The 16,829-nt window shown below is 38.8% G+C and overlaps 1 protein-coding gene across 4 annotated transcripts in view; it reads right to left on the reverse strand.

Moving 5' to 3' along the window:
* Positions 1 to 146: 146 nt before the first annotated feature.
* The window catches only part of VTI1A (vesicle transport through interaction with t-SNAREs 1A), a 266,673-nt gene continuing 249,990 nt past the window's right edge, over positions 147 to 16,829 (reverse strand). For all 4 annotated transcript variants that reach the window (XM_067000600.1, XM_067000603.1, XM_067000599.1 and 1 more), the window contains one exon: positions 147 to 690. In XM_067000600.1, coding sequence (XP_066856701.1) covers positions 597 to 690 — 94 coding nt within the window. In that variant the 3' untranslated portion in view covers positions 147 to 596. The remainder of the gene's footprint in view (positions 691 to 16,829) is intronic.

The raw sequence follows: 16,829 nt of genomic DNA on the forward strand, positions 1-16,829 counted from the left end.
AATAAAAAGTTAAATAATGTTTTGGATTCACAGGAGATATTAAACATCATCTAAAGGTTGCTCTCTTTTAAAAACTACCTGCTGTTCTTAACCTGCTTACCTCTATTACCATGATTCATGATCAGGAGTTAGTCACAGGAGACAGGTTCACTTTCTACATCATTGGTCTGTGCTTTACTCGTATTCTATATCACATAAGGTCAGATACTGCTTGATATTCATACACCCTGTATAGCACAAGAAAAGTGCAAAGACCACTTTTACCTCTCTAAACTCTTCAAACTTACATACTAATTGTCTGGGGTAGAATTGGACACACACTAGGTCTTTCTACACCAGAGCAAGCCCTCCCCCAAACAAATATTAAGATTCCAGAAACACTCAGATAAAGACAAAAAATATAAGAAAAATAATCATCCCCACATGCCATCAGCTATGCCATCAATAATACAAAATATTTTACACCACTTGCACCTGAGTTGAATAGTGGAAAAGAGAGGGAGACTCTGTCAGTGCAAGAGAATGATTCATGTGACCACTTTGTCTTAATTACTCAGAACAAGCAGTTTGTTGCTGCTTAGTGAAGAACAAAGATATCAGCGTCTCTTGACAGAAAAATAAATAGCCATCGCGGTGGTGAGGATGATGAAGAGTGCCAGAACAACGATCAAAATTCGGTTTTGGATGATCCTGAAAAAAAGCAGAAGAGACAAAAAGAAAAAAACAGTGAGAAAAGTAGAATATATATAAAACAATAAAAAGAGATACAAAGAAAACTATTATGGAGAGAAGGCATGTGCCCACAAATTTAGGATTTCCTACACCATTCTGAATATCTTGATTGTTTTCATTTCTTTCAATGTCCAGTGTTTCTAAACATTTCTTTATGAAGCTATTAAATCCAACTTTAGCATTCAGGAAAGAACAAGCCTTTTCTTAATTATGCATACACATACACATATATTAGAATAACTGAAGTACATAATGTTACAATTTATTAACCTTCTAAAGCAAATTAAATTATTACTCCTCAGCTGATGCAAACCAAGCAGGGTGCTCTGTAGTTGTAAATACCATTAGATTCTTAAAGCCATTCTGAAATCTTCACAGCTTAAAGAAACAATTTATTAATTTTCAAGGGATTTTATCATTAAGGTACAACATTTCAAGGAAACACATGTCAATGAGGTACTTACTTGTACTAAAGCACCAAGGGAAAAGTATAAAAGATAGTTTTGAATAAAAGGATGATATAAAGAAGCAAGTGTCAAACTGTGAAGCTTATGTTGTAAAAGCATCTCCTGTCTCTGTAGCATACCTTTACTTATGGTAATAGGCAAACGTTACACTTACTATCTAGCATAAGAAAATGGAAATTAGTAATAATAAAAAGAAGTAGAAAGTCCTTATATTGTTCAATCATTTTTGTGAGAAATCCCTGCTTCTAAAATCAGATGTCACATTGCTTCAGATTTTGCCTGGAATTAATAGGTCAGTTAAAATGGATAAATCAATTAACATTGGAATTTGAGATATTTTACAGAAGCATTCTGAATTGTAAGAATCTAATGCTTGTTTTTTCCATTCTCACAGAGGAGGAAGAATATTTTCATAGGCTCTTTGTAAAACAAGAACTTTTGCAAAACATATTTGTACATGAAGCATATCATCAGAATTGGAGAGATACAGCAAACAAAACAAAATAAAACAAAAAAATCAAACTCAAACCAAGAAAACCAATAATGAAAGAACCCTAAGTTATTTTTATTATTTTTTTTTTCTCATGCTTCTGCAAAACAAATTTAAACGAAGCTTTTACTAACCCATGGTAAAAAGAAGTAAAACTGTTTTGTGAAACATACCAAGTACAAGGCTCAAACTTGAAGAGAGGGAATGTAACGTGTTAAGCAGAGCATATTTCATACAGTGAAAGAGAGAAGAAACTCTAGAGAGCAGAGGGGAGTTTTCCTTGGTAAGTGTTTTTCATTTGGATGCGGGTGAATATACATATAAATTATATTGGAAAGTGTAAAGAAAAATGCAGTTTTAACCAACTCCAGCTCTCTCCCTGCTTACCCCCCACCTAAAGAAAAAGAAGCAAATGGATGGATGAAAACTGTCACATCAGACAGACACCCTCCCCTGTGACACTCTAAAAGGACTAGCTCTCTATCCTCCTGACAGGTTACAAAACGATCACATTTGCTGACACGTCTTCCGCAAAACTGCTTTAGTGTTTGTGTCCACTTTCCTAGCAGGAGATGAATGGGCTGCTTTGTCCTCATTTATCACTTAAAGCTGAACTAAGATCTGTCTCGTTTATTTTTCCCTTCCTCACTAGAAAGGCTCAACCACAGCATTAATTCTTTTGCGATGACAGCTAATTCAAACTTAACAGGCAATATTTACTCTGCCAAAAGGATGAGGAGGAGGGAGGGATGTTTCTCACTCTTAAAAAAAAAAAAAAAGTGTAACAGGCTAACAAAATAAAGCTAATTAAGGGCTTTTGGTTCTTGTTGGTTTGCACTTCAATTTAACACCTGAACTTACAAGCTTGTCTTTTGTGGTGGGGTGTGACATTCTCTGCCAAACACCTGATAACAAACGATTTGCCCAGGCAAATGCATGAAAACCAGAATATATATTTACTCACTCACCCTCATCACTCCTGAAAAGACACTCAGCAAAATTGAAACTCAGCAGTGAAATAGATTAAAAGCATGAAAACTCTTAAAACATTCAGCCTTAAGTAATACACAGTGCAGCTGGCTTGACAACCATTTTATTTGTGGGATGTGGGCCCCAAGGCATCCATAATGCTAATTTACAAAGGATTAACTGTGAGTGAAACTCGCTTAATCTAACACATAGTTAGGCAAAGGCATACGTAACATACCGAGTGTTTGAATCAACTCCTCCTATCTCTGGCCCCTGAAAAGGCATTTCATCGTCTGCGATTTAAAATTACAGATTTTTTTTTTTAAAAGCCAAATCCTCCAAATGCTTTATTTTTAATACTCTGGCAGTACACACCCAATTGCAGGATTATTTAATCACTGTCCATGCCTCTAAAATCCTTGTCAAGAGAACACTGAGCTAGGCATGCTGCCACCTGTATCTGCTAATTGAAGGTTCGCTTACAGTGGGAATCTAGGAAATACATATCAAAGTTCAATTTCTAGGAATCTGAATTAGTCTGCACAGTGCAGCAAAAGAATATCATATTAAAAGGAACAAATTAATCATGAAATAGGACGGATGTTATCAACAGACTCCTACACTGAAGTATTATATACTTTTAATATTCAAGCCCACAGTTAAAGATTAATTTTATATCTTTAAAAAAAGAATAACACCGAGTTTTACTGTTTTACTTTCAAGTGAGCAAGTAAAATTAAACTAACTGCAAACTGCCAGAAGGATGGGGCTCGGAGAAAAAGGATAGAGCAGTCCGGTAGCAGCAGGACGGTCTTGTGGAGGGGACAGCAAAGAGTGCCTGTGGAAGCCTGATGCCGGGAGTCGCTGCTCAGACAGCAAACACAAGTTCTGGGTGTCAGCACATCTCGGATCTCAAAGTCAATAGGCAAGGGCAACCCTTTAGAGTAAAGAAAAAAATGAAGAGGAAAGGGGGTTTTGCGTGGTGCTACGCAGTCAAGCCAGCTCACAGTGGTAGAACAATGGTTGGCATTGGCAGGACCCATCTGTAGAGAAGCCTATAGTGCTGTCACAGCCAGACACTGCCAGTGGGTATTGCTCTAGGCAAAGCATCAAGGAATTTAAATGGGGGAGGGAGTGATAATACCAAAGGGGAAGAAAATGGGGCCTAACACTCACTACAAAAAATCCCAAAGGCTAACACGCTCACAAGAAGCAGATGATATTCTTTTATCTCTACTACACCTTAAATTCAACAAAATCTGGTGAATGAGGAAGCCCAGATTCTTCTTTGAAAATGCAAAGCATGTTTACAGGGTAAATAATTTAAGAAAGAATATATACTTGAAAGAAGACACCCATTGAAACATCCATGGCTAAAATGCCTGAAGGCAAAAACTTGTGCATTTGCATGCTGCATTTTATTAAGTTAGCACACTGTAGCTTTAAAAGAATGCATGGCCAAATTAAGAGGAATGTGTGACTGAAACATCAAGGATTCCTCGAGTTTACATTATGAATCATAGTGCTGTTGATATGAGATGAATTAACCATTTAGTCGATGCAGCTTGTGCACTGAATTCACACCAAGTTCTGCTGGAGCCCGGCGTGCTGGAGCTCGTTAACAGCCAATGTCTACTGCTCCTTTCATACTCGAAACTCGAAGAGCACAAGGGCTCATTCTGCTTTTAGTTAGAAGAGTCAAAAAATCTGTGCTTTTAAACCAAGCTCCATCTAGTTTATCATGGACAGCAGCCCAAAACATTTGGGTGCAAAACCACATAGAAACAGTAACTAAAGCAGATGCAAGGGGAACATTAAAGGATGCCTGGGAGAGAACGCCGGGCTAACTTGTCAGGCTATCAGCACTGAAAGCGCATTCTATTGCTGGTGAGTTTCTTTCTGCTCCCCATTTCTAAACACCTGACCCTCTTTCCCAACTTCTGGTCTGACTACCGGCACGCCGTAGGCTCCCTCTGGAGCCTGTGCCAACTTTATTCTGTGAGTCGATGAGCCACACACATGGTCTGTTTGCCTTTCAGGGGGCGAGGGGATCACCTCTCCGATGCACATGGAGATCACTGCTTTGGAGAACAAGTCCCACACCCATTTCCAAAAACTGACATCCCTGGCAAATCTGTTCCCCATACCCACGCCATGCCAGAAATTGTGCTGCCTTTCAGCATTGCGAAACCCAAGATGATTCTCCCCTCTCTGTAGCTTCAGACATGCACACGCACAATGGGTCCAACTCTGTTTGTGACATGTTTAGATCTGTGCCGTATAAACACAAAGCAGTTCCCAAATAAGCTTTTGCAAACCTTACATTAAGGATGCCAACCGTGTTTAAACCTTTTTACAAAACTGCATTCATTAGCAGGGGAGTGCACGACATCTATATGGGTTCAGCCTGATGTCTTGCACATGTCTTAGTGCCTGATTGACCAGCATTGAATAATGATGCCTTGCCATTAAGCACTGATGGTACAATAACAATTGTCATGAAAATTAGCAATCACGGTAACATGTTAACTAAATACGGATATAAACGAACCAGTGCAGACTCTGGGTGCTTAAAGAGTTTTGTGTGCTTAACTTGAAATAATGAAGACTACAAATAAAATACAGCAAAAATTTCTTACAGAAGCTCAACTCTGACACTGATACAAATAAAAAAAAATGCAAACGGCTTGGGAAACCAGTTAGCACACATTCATTACAACACAGCTCTTTATTCTTAAAGAAAATGTCTTGAAAAATAGTGTCCTCAAGAACACAGACTGATTGATGACGGAGCACTGTCCAACAGTGTTTCACTGTAATATATGCATTTAAGATTTAACTAGAAATGATTCCTATTAGTCCACTGGGCAGAAAGGCTTCTTCTTTGTATACAAGAGTACCTTTTAAATGGTCACTTTGAATTACATTTTTAGGTACTCTTTTATTTGTGACCTGCAGTTTTTGCTAACATGCAAAAATATAGGTGCATATAAATCAGTGGCAAGTAGCTTTTAAATACCCAACATTCATGAGCAAATCAGCAGATTCAAACAAACAAAGTGTAGGTCCAGTCACACGAGGAAATACATACTAGCATTTGTGAAATATATATCAGTAAACGTGAATTTAAAGTAATACAGCTATACTCGATTACCTTCTGGGACAGACACCATTATTACTATATCTAAGGACATACTTGCTACTATTTATCAGGAGCTTTTAAATCAAAGAACTAGACCCAGCATAGGGGAATAAAATGTTATGATTGGTAAAGCAAAGCCTTAGATACAAAATGATAAATCTCTTAAGTTAAGGGTATCTGGGGGCTGTTCAAGTAACTATTCATCTTTCCAATCTTTAGGTTTAAGAATGCTTTTCTTAAATAAAAGCAGCTGAAAAGAACTAGACAAGCTGTGGCAAAACATAAGGACATGGCAACCTACTGAAATAAGAGTAAGAAAACCCTGCCTAGCAAAAATTACAGCTGGTTGGAAGTATCTCACTTGAGACATGTTTCACCATTAACAACAGAAATTAGAAAGCAGAAATATCAGTCCAAAAAATACCAGCACAACTTGCATAGAACTCCCTAGCCCACTTTGAACTGACCTTGGAAAAAGCGAAGAACTTGAAAATAATCAAGGTTTTTTCCTCCCTCATAAAACTCTGAAAATAAGTTCAAGTTTTTTGTGTTCTCCAGGTGAGCAGAACCAATTCCATTGTAATTGTCATTGCATATTTAAAAGTGAAAAGGCTCTGGGGGGTGAGGGAATGGGTCTCCCCATGGCTTACTTCATGCCAAAAAGGCCAAGCTGCCTGGGCTGCCCCTCCAGTCTGGAGACAGACCATTTCCAGTAGGAGCCTATATCGTGTTCCTTGAATTCCCTCCCAAAGGTGCATTTCCTTGCCTTTGGGCTAGGGGTTCTAGTCTCCTGTGTGCAAATTCTTCTGAAAATCTATAAAAAAAATGCTGAAAACTGAGCAAATAATTAAAGATTCAGAATTAGAGGAAAGGGGAATAATAATAATAGAAAAGATGGCATTTTTCTAGGAGAAGAACATTTTTTTTTTTTTAAGAGACAGACCTTACAAGGTAACTAGTATATTGCTGATAGGGCTGGGGAGTTGTGCATGCAGAGATAAATGCTCTAGCTTTAAAGATCAGTCTTAAGGACTGGAGCTGTATACTTATAATAACATGGATACCAATCTCTAGTTATATTACACTCAAACCACATCAATGTGTTTCCACCTGGGCTCTGAATGAAAGAATGAGTCATGTAATAACAGGTGCAGGAAGGTAGTCACACTATCCAGCTTTAAACATATAAATTATATCTAGCTAATCTCTCTCAGCTCCCTGTGTATATGAGCTAGAGGCCAGCTCTGAACTGCCTTCTCTTTTTCCTGTCCATATATGCATCCCAGGAGAACTAGTCAGTTAAGCTAGCTGGCTAGGTTAGGTGTCTACAGACTCGGTAGGGATGACTATCCTTCAAAGCTTGAAGATGAGGTCCAAGCAAGAGTGACAGTTTTCCCAAGACCAAATTGGCTTGGAGAAAGCTTGCTCGCTCTGAAGGCAAAATCATTCACCAAAGGCTTTATCAAGTTGTAAAGTGTCTTTTTTCATTAATGAGAAAAACTACAGAGGTGAAACTCACCAGTAACGTGGTAGATTTCATCAGTAATTAGCCAGTAAATACCTTGATTCGCCATCTCTCTTTAAAGGATCCCATATTTCCACACGAATTTCTGAGCAGAATCAAACCCCCTTCCCCTTTGACAGGAATTCTGGAGGAACGGGAGATGGGAACAACAGTAAAATATCTCCCTGGGATGAATGCCTCCTGAAACATGCCTCCGTTGTGGTTCCATGGCTCAAGGAGATATGTTTTTTATCTCAAGGAGATAGGTTCAAAGCACTACGTTTACTATGTTTTGTCACCTTCTGACACTCTCACAATTAAGACAGAAAATTAAACTGAATTTCACAGTATTTGTTAGTTAAAATACTGAGATGTCTAATTCTGAATTGAAATCTTGTAATACTTTCCAAATGTAGCAGAAGTGTATGAGTAGCTTTGGTGTATAGTGTTATTTGGTGGCCATCAGGGTCATGAGTATCATAGCTTACATTAATTCCGTCTCAAGTAACTGGCAGTCTCAGGAGGTACAAATAGTACACAGGTGACCACAGAAATCTGGGGGGAAGAAGTGGATGACAGCTCGACCGAAGTGACCTGAGAAGGAAAGATATCTACAGGAATGACTGGAAGACAAATGTACGAAGACTTCAGCATGCAAACTGGAATAATATGGAAAGCCGAAAGAGGACCTCGTGGACAGTGGAACTTAAGATAAAAAAGCAAAGGGAAGGATACTGCACATCTACTAGCTCAGCTTATTCATTGATTATTTTTAGAACACATGGGAAGGTATTTCTGAAGGATGAAAAGCTCCCTTCCACTTACGAGAGACTGACATTGAACATTTCTCTGCACTGTCCTTAGTGACACAACTTCAGCTTTCTCCTGTCTCCATGTCCGCTCCTTCCATGGAGGGAACAAATTAGATTATTACTGTCATTAGGAGGAACAGCGGGTGGCTTCCGGGGCCATGGAAACTCACCAACCAAAACTGGGGGGGGCGGGGGGGATTAATTCATTTCATGCAAAGCAGAGGCAACACCAGATCTCTTTGGCAAGTCTAAATGAAGATCATGTGTGCAGTGGCAACTGCAAGTGGAAGGAGTCAAGGTTGCATTAATCTCCAATCAGCCTTTCTCAGGGTACTGAAGTATCAAGAAGAACAAATCATACATTTAGTCACCTGAGCATGACTAAGAACCGTAGGCCTCAGCAAACATTACAAGCGCTTTAGAAAGAGCTCTGAGAGAGGGTAGATAGCCCAGCTGTCAGAATAATGGCATTCTTCAGCACACTGACCGCATATAGCCCTTGTCCCCAAACAGTTAATAGGGAAAAAAAAACCCCTAACCCCAGCCCCCTCAAAGCTGAAGCAATTACTTCTCCAGCAGAAGAAATGTATGCAAGCTATAAAACGACAAGAACATACATGATTACACATTGGCTTTTATGGTAAATATAGTTAAGTTTACATTCTGTGCAATTTAAAGAAAGCAAAGATGTCTTAAGTCTGCATTTTATCAACTTTCATAATCATTAGATAGCACTACAATATATATCTTAAATGGATGAAAGAAAGTTAACATCTTTCACCTTGCCTCACTTTAATGATAAACCTACAGATTTTAGGTGTGATGAACCTGGAGACTGGACATTACTTTGCTTGTATTATTTTCCCCTTATCACACTATATTTGACTGGGCATCTTTGTATGGCAAGTTTGCTACAATTGTCTTAACAGTGTTGACCTCTTTTGTAAAAACCTGGAGGCATCTGCAGCAATTGTTCCTGAAGATGTGCTCTCCAAAATGTTACCATTTCATGGCACTTCTTGAATGATAGAATAGATTTTTTTTTGGTATGTATTCTTTTTTTTTTTTTTTTTCAAATGCTCTAAAAGAAAGGAAAACAATCATGGCTAAGGCCATTTGTGAGATGGCATTAAAAGAGCCTACTCTGAGACAGATAAAAATAATGAGAATCTTTCTGTCAAGAAGGATTTAGAAAATATCACTAGCATTATTAAAATTTAATTTTTTACTGTGCTTTTTGGTTCCCCCTTTTCCAGTGATAATGAGCAGGACTGCACACCTCCACATTGCTAGTACTTGTTTTGAGCAATAAATTCAGCCTTCCAGTCTGAAGACATTTCAGACAACAATTTTGACTGCTATAGGCTTATTTTTCAACCTGTTCTGTGCTTTGAGTCTTCCTATAAAAACCAGTTCATAAGCTAATTTTCCACAAGGCCAGTGGAACAAATAAAAATCAATTTTTGCCCAACTGGTTCAGAGAAAACCTGGGAATAGTGAAGACAGAACAGTGAAAAATAAAAAGAATCGATGTATTCACAAATGGTTTACCTGATAGAGAACTATCAAATTAGTTGACAGGAGATACTTGCCACTATTAGAGTATTTTCTTTTCAGCATGTTACAGTATTTCTATTAGGGGAGCAGAAATGCCTCTACTTTGCTATGACCTCAGACACCTCGGTTTAATAACCACACCGAGCCTCCATGCATTCTGTACAACTACAGGGCACGAAGTCAAAGTGCAGGAGCATTTGCAGATCTTGCAACCGGTGGGACCTGCAAGCCCAACCTGGCTTAGAGTGGGTGTAAGTTTTCATGATCTCGTAGAAAGAGTGAAGATTCCTGTCTCAGTGAACACAGGGAGACGTTCATGACCTCAGGCCAACCTTGTCAAGAGGAATTTGGTCCATCAAGAAAGGAAAAAATTGTAAAACACTGCCCAGACTTCCCTCCCCAGCTAGAAGAACAGATGCTCAGGAGCACACTGAAGACTAATTAGTTTAATATCTCTTGGAGAGCAGAATACAAATTTTTCCAAAGCTGGGAATCCCATTCTGAGACTTCAAAACTTTCAGAATCCCAAGTACAACTCAGTACATAGACCTTAACATCGAGGTTCAGTCCATTTCATAATTCTCTCCATTAATTAGGCAAGTGATTTTGAAACTGTGATACTGAGATGGGATTGGGTAGTTGCTTATGCCTTATGTCTGTCTGCAGTCAGAAAAACATGTCTGAAAACTGAGTGAAGAACAGAATCTGCTTTTTAATACACATTAAACATCATTCCTGTAGAAATAATACGAATCTGTAATTTACAAGCTTAAATATTAGGGAAGCTATTTTTAAGTAGCTGTAATCTTCACCACAGTACGTAGCATTTTATACACTCTTTCATTTTTATGAGTTGGCATTAGAGTATGACTCATTTTAACAGCAAAAAAAAAAAACCAGAAAGGATTAAGTATGTCAATCTGAAGTCAAAGCTGCATATTACCTATTTAAGAATATTGTAACACACCATGGACACATCATTTCTAGGGCCAAACAAAACATTACTCAATAAAGAAATGGTATGAAATGTAAAATATTTAGCAGAGGAAGGGTACTTGGAGTTAAGCAGTTTCACTGCCAGTAAACAGCATCATAATAAATAGTGTGCATCTAGAAAAAATGTATACCTGTTCTTTCCTATTCAAGATGTAACACCTCAGTCTTGGAAACTAATAACAATACTACCCATCTACTAAGCATATGCAGGGAGAAACTAAAAACACCACACATTTTGATTCTGAATCTCCTACAACTGATGTTAATTTGCTTATGATATCTGCCTGATTTAGAGCTAATCTTCTGTAAATTAACTCCTAATGCTGTCTGAAATAATCCTCTTAATGCTGGTCTGTCTTGAGTACTTTATATCAAATACCATGAAATACTCAAGCATATATAAGGCGTGCGGTATTTGTAGTGCTGTTGGCTGCTCTCAAATATTTGCTGTGGGCTCAACTGTGCCATGAAGAAACAAGCATGGTGCAGAGCCATGCTGCCTTGGGGCAGCTCCAGGAAAAGCACCGGGTCGTGTTGCTCTGGCTGTCCCCTTTGAAGGGGACAGACAGTACACCAGGATTGTGTCTCGCTGCTCCTGGCCACTGCAGCGAGGAGATGCTCTTTGCCTCTTTACAAAATGGTGCAGGAAGGTGCAATTCCGTATTCCAAACTTCCCACCTCCAGAGCACATGATAATGAGAAAAAGCAAACAGTTTGGGCTTTGAGATTTCAGAATGACAAGATCAGTGTTAAACAGCACTAATTATCAGCTGGAAGCCTAATCTGCTAACTGGTTTGAAAAGAGAGAGACAGACAATTTCGTTTCTTCAGATGGGAAAAATACATTTAAGGGTGTTGCTTCAACATTGGTCAACTTAATCATTATTGTCAGTGTGCAAACTCTGTATTCAAAAATATATTTTTTCCACTAAATCCATCGGAACAATTTTCTCCCCCAACGTTAATTTAACGATACAGCTGAAAATCTAATTGATACTGGTGAGCAATGCAATTCCAACATATTATTTTCTTGGTTTTTGAAACATAAATGGCAGGCACACGTTTGACTGAATGGACCTCTTTATGTTTTAACAGGCGGTTTATTGGCCCAGACTCCAACATATAACAAGCACAATTGCAAGAGCAATACATTTTTAATTGAAAAATTCATGTATTTTTACTATGAAAGTGACTTAAATAACAAGAAACTTTGTCAGGTAAAGGGCTTTAATTTATATATATATATGTATATATATGTGGAATGTTGTTTAGAAATTATATTCTTACCATAGCAAATGCTTACAGAAGGCTATTAAAAGAAAAAAGATATATATTGTTTAAATCGTATTTTATTGGAGCTTGCTTTTTTTCATATATTAAAGAACAGATAAAGCACAGTGATCAGTGAGCTGTATGTGTCCAACAGCCCTTCAAGAGCCTTGTGGAAATGTATAAAACAAGCAGTGATACAATCCTTTGCCAAACACTGTCATAAATTTTTTATTTGGCAGCTAACATTCTCACTAGTTTTCTTGGCAGCAATTGGGACCTTTAGCAAGAAAGGTGCAGGAGAAAAATACCTTGTTTAGAGATGTTTTCAACACTTTCTGGGATTTTTCAGAACTTCTGCCTGCAGCACATTTTACAACCACAGTCTCCAGTCACCTGATGAGTAGGTGGTGGTTTTAAACTTTTTTTTTTTAGTATAGACAGCCTACTACCCCCCTCTGGCCTTCAGCCTCCAACGTGAGCGTGGAGGGGGGCTGTGTGCTCCACAGAGATACAAGTGGTTGCTCCTCTCTGTCTAGACACAAAACTGAAAATAATATCAGAATGTACTTTTCATTGCTCCTGATACTATCTGTATCTTATTCCCTGATGACAGAGATAAATGAAAGGCAAACATGTGCTGATTACTTTTGCATTTTTTCTTTGGAGATCTCTGCAGAAAAGCTGGTCACAGGTGCAGCTACCCTGGTCAGCCGGTGGACTGACTGATAAACAGAACTGTGAAACAGATTTCTGTACCCAGAACTGCTCTTCAAGGAGTTTTGATTTTTTTTTTTTTTTAAGATATACTAAACTTGACATCTGACGCACAGCCTTCCTGAGTGCACCCAGATATGCTGATGCGTTGTATATGTGGAAATATGGCTCCAGCGGTACAACGACTTGGATTGTACAGGCTGGAATTATATAGTGAGCTCTCACCGATTCACTTACAGAGCAGATGTTTTATTTTATGGTCTTTCACTGTTTCAGAATAGAAATAAGATTAGCCTCTTTTGCATCTCAGCAACTTCCTGCAAAACTTTCACAACATGACACATTTCAGCCCTTCCCATAGACATAAAGAAAACAGTTTGTCTTAACTAGACGTGGACCAGGAGAGGCACGTTTTCCTTATTTGTCTGAAGTTGGAAAAGTTGGAATTTAGTTTTACACAGTATAAATTGCTTTAAACACAGGCTTAATTAAAGTAACGATGCTACACTTATAAACACAACCTATCATGCTTCCCCACAGCTTGTGTTCCAGTTTTGTCTCTCTTGTTTACCAGGGGCATCTTCTGCTCAGAAACTTTGTAGAGCACACACAGACATCTAGTGGCTGGTGAAAACACTGCAAGCATGTCATTGCATCTGATACAGCCCTATTGGAGACACTGAAGTTATGCCAGGTACGAGTTGAGCTAATTTTGTCTCTGTTACAACTATGGATGGGCAATCAAACAGAGAGCGAATTGCTCTCTTTGTGCCATCTCATGTAATCATGCTGCCTCTGGTGAGAGAGCTGCTCTCTTGGCAACTCTGGCTTCCCAAACTTCCCTAATCGCTGGTTTATTTTAATTCACAGTCTGAGCTATTTTTGCCTTTCTTCAGAAGAGCTTTAAATTTCTGTCTCCTTGCTATTATTTTGTTTTATTCAAAAACTGAAGGGTTTAGTTATGTAATATCATTCAACAGATAGGTTCTCTGAATGCAGCTACACACAGTGAAAGGCTATTGGAAAGCGACAGAGTAAAACAATTATACAGAAAACAAAACGCACCGACAGAAAATATACAGTCAATAATAAATTCTGAACTGCTGGTAGAGGAATACGATTTGATCTACAGCCCACATCCCTCAATGGAAAGATGTCCATAACTTCAGTGGGGTTGGAGTCCCACATCTGCAAAGGAGATCAAGAGCCACGGTTTTGCACAACGTTGTAAGAATTCAGCGCCCTGATTCTGCTCTCAGTTACACCAATTTAAATCAAGCGGTACTCGGTGGTGTCATAACCCTGTACATCTGTGTCAGACCCTGTGTTGCAAGGGCAGAGTTGATGCCAAGAATGCAAAACAGATGTTGCTTTCCTAATGTTTTCTTGTTGTCATTTAAGTTGTTTTTGTTGGGTTCTGTTTTGATTTTGGTGAATAAAACAGGTCGGCAGGACTTTTCAGAGGGCAGACTGGAGCAACATTTCTGCATCTTTCGTTTTGTGTGTGTGTGTGTGTGTGAATATGCAGAGAGTTTGAGTTACAAGTGGGAAAAATCTTTTTTTTTTTTTTTTTAACCTTCATTTGAGCTATGCACTGTTCCCTTGGGGCAAAGTGAAAGGTAGCTATTTGCGGATGGGAAAAAGGGCTTTTGTGAACAGCAAAACTGCATCACCGAACAGCTTAAGAAAAAGATTTTTTGAAGTTATTTTTTTACTACGATTTTAAGAGGAAACGGGGATAAATATATCTTTTTTGCATGTTGACTCATTAACAAATTTAGCAATAAACACTTTATAATTAAGTCCACTAGTTTACTGCTGTCCAGAAGTTTCTCAATACTCTTTGCACAGAAGGTTTTGGAAAATGTAGAACTAAGTAACAGGGAAGGCAACTCCCAACAGCTTGCTCAAGCAAATCTATCAGAGGCTTAAACTCACTTCTGAACACTGAAATTTGAGATGCAGTATCAAATAAGCAGCTCTTTTTCCCTCAAGAGAAGAAACTGGGTGTAGCTAACCTACTGCATAATAGGTTTATTCTCATTCACAAAACAGGAATTACTTTATGGCCCCAAAGTAAAACTAGCGCAGAAATATACTAGCAGATTTGCTGCAGATGTGTGTTGTGACACGTATGCAGGGAATCTGCTATTAATCACATGCTAAGATTTTAATATTATGTAGGGTAATGCAGGCAATCATTATAGTGAAGGTTCTGGATTCATAAAAGCCTAACCCACAAATGGTCTTTTAAATTTAATACATTTGAGCTCACTCTCACACCGCACCAGTTGAATTCCCCGATTCACAGCCTCCCCCAGCCCCCTGCACCCCGTTACATACATTTATTTCAGTATCTGTTGTGTGTTTCTTCTTGTGTTTGTGCTCAGCTTCTTTCACCGTGACACATGACAGTTGTTGGTGAAAGTGCAGCTTTTCAACTCTCCCCCTCACCGGACTATGACAGGAATGTCCTTGTTAGAGGGGCTGTTTGTGAGACCTCTGGATCCGTACCTAGCGCAGGAAATGGTCTGGCTCAGACGCTGGAAAAGCCATCCTTCACCTGAATCCTTCGCAATTTGTGTCCGAACATAACTAGAACCTACGTATCTGTACCCGGGCTAGGATTACTGCGGACAATTATACCGTGGAAATGCATTATTCTGACAAAGCAATCAATCACATTATTTCTCACAATTTCAGTTCACCCCTAAAATTTTCCTTACCTCCAAAGCCAGCTGGATATTATATTACCAAAGCTGTTGAAAGGGTGTAACACTAACCATGAAGCCAAAGGCCACTAAAACTATGCAATGAATAAATTTTTATTGTTTGCTCAGCATTGAAATCTCATTAGGGCTCATAACTCATCGGCACACTGCAAACATTTGCATCTGCTGATCATGAGAACTTAGAAGGAATGTACACCTTTGGCTAATTTACTTGTTATGTTTTCAGATGAGACTGCGTGCGTTGCTTTTTACTTTCTTTTAAAAAAGTCCTTACCCGGTTGTGATTTGAATGTCCACTTTTTAAACTGCACACATTAAAACTTTCATTTACAGGCTCTCAAGGTTGTTCTGTTGCTGGCAATGTTCATGATCATCATTTTACAAAAGCTTCATTTGACTTAGTATTCAGGACAATCACTGTTTGAAAACTGTGCCCCATAGAGCATTTCACTTCATTCATCCTTTCCGCTTTATGCAGTCACATTTTAATTAGATTAAAATTTGTCCTCCAATTAGCTTTCATTAAAGTATATAGTTTACAGCAAAAATCTCCACTGAGTTGTGCTTCAAAACTGTGCCTAAAGTTTAAAATGAAATGACTGTGCAAATGAAGTGATTATGAAGATTATTACTATGCAAAAAACATCAGTCGCTTCTTGGTTTACTTATACCTTTAACTCTGTAATTTATTTTGCCAACTTCAATACCTCTGTGTTCTCCAGAGTGGTAATCATAATAATACCTTGCAGTTACAGGATACCTTTCATTCCTAAGGATCCTTAGGGGCCTGATTCTGCAATCCTCATGCACATCAGTAGCTCTGAAGTCCCTGAAAGGATCTGAACGAGCACTGCTTGCTCCATGTGAACCAAACCTAACTGCAGGTCGAGTCCTGCTCTCGGGTACCCACGCAGCACGACTTGGTTTGTGCAGCTCAGAACGCAAAGCAGGTACGACCATTGTGTCAAAAGTCCCCTCACCTATTTCTGGCTGAGATGTAGCAGCTGTTTAATGGAGCATGGCTACAAGATTCACGTCTTTAAATGTGAAGACAGATATTCCTCCCCTCCCAGTTAAAACTGCAGAGAAAACTGAGGATGTAATTATCCAAAGCGGAAACGGCTCAGTAGGACGCTGGGGCTGCATCCCTTGTGTCAGTCATGTCTTCAGATGCAACTCTGCCAAGTATCGGATGCCCAGTTGCTAATACCTACTGCACATGCAAATTTATTATGTGCTGAAGGCAATATAAAGTTTACAGTTTGCAAGGCTGATCCTACAACCAGAACAGACATTTGTTCTGGAGCAATCTCTCAGTGGAACACATGGGACTCTGTGCTGGAGCAGAGCTCTGCAGAAATGGATCTGTTTGCAGGAAATTCTCTTCCAATAGCAAGAGCTATAAATATGTACTCATATTTGAGAGAGAGAGAGAGACAGAG

The sequence above is a fragment of the Anser cygnoides genome, chromosome 7 (genome assembly GCF_040182565.1).
Source record: "Anser cygnoides isolate HZ-2024a breed goose chromosome 7, Taihu_goose_T2T_genome, whole genome shotgun sequence".
Taxonomy (NCBI): Eukaryota; Metazoa; Chordata; class Aves; order Anseriformes; family Anatidae; genus Anser; species Anser cygnoides.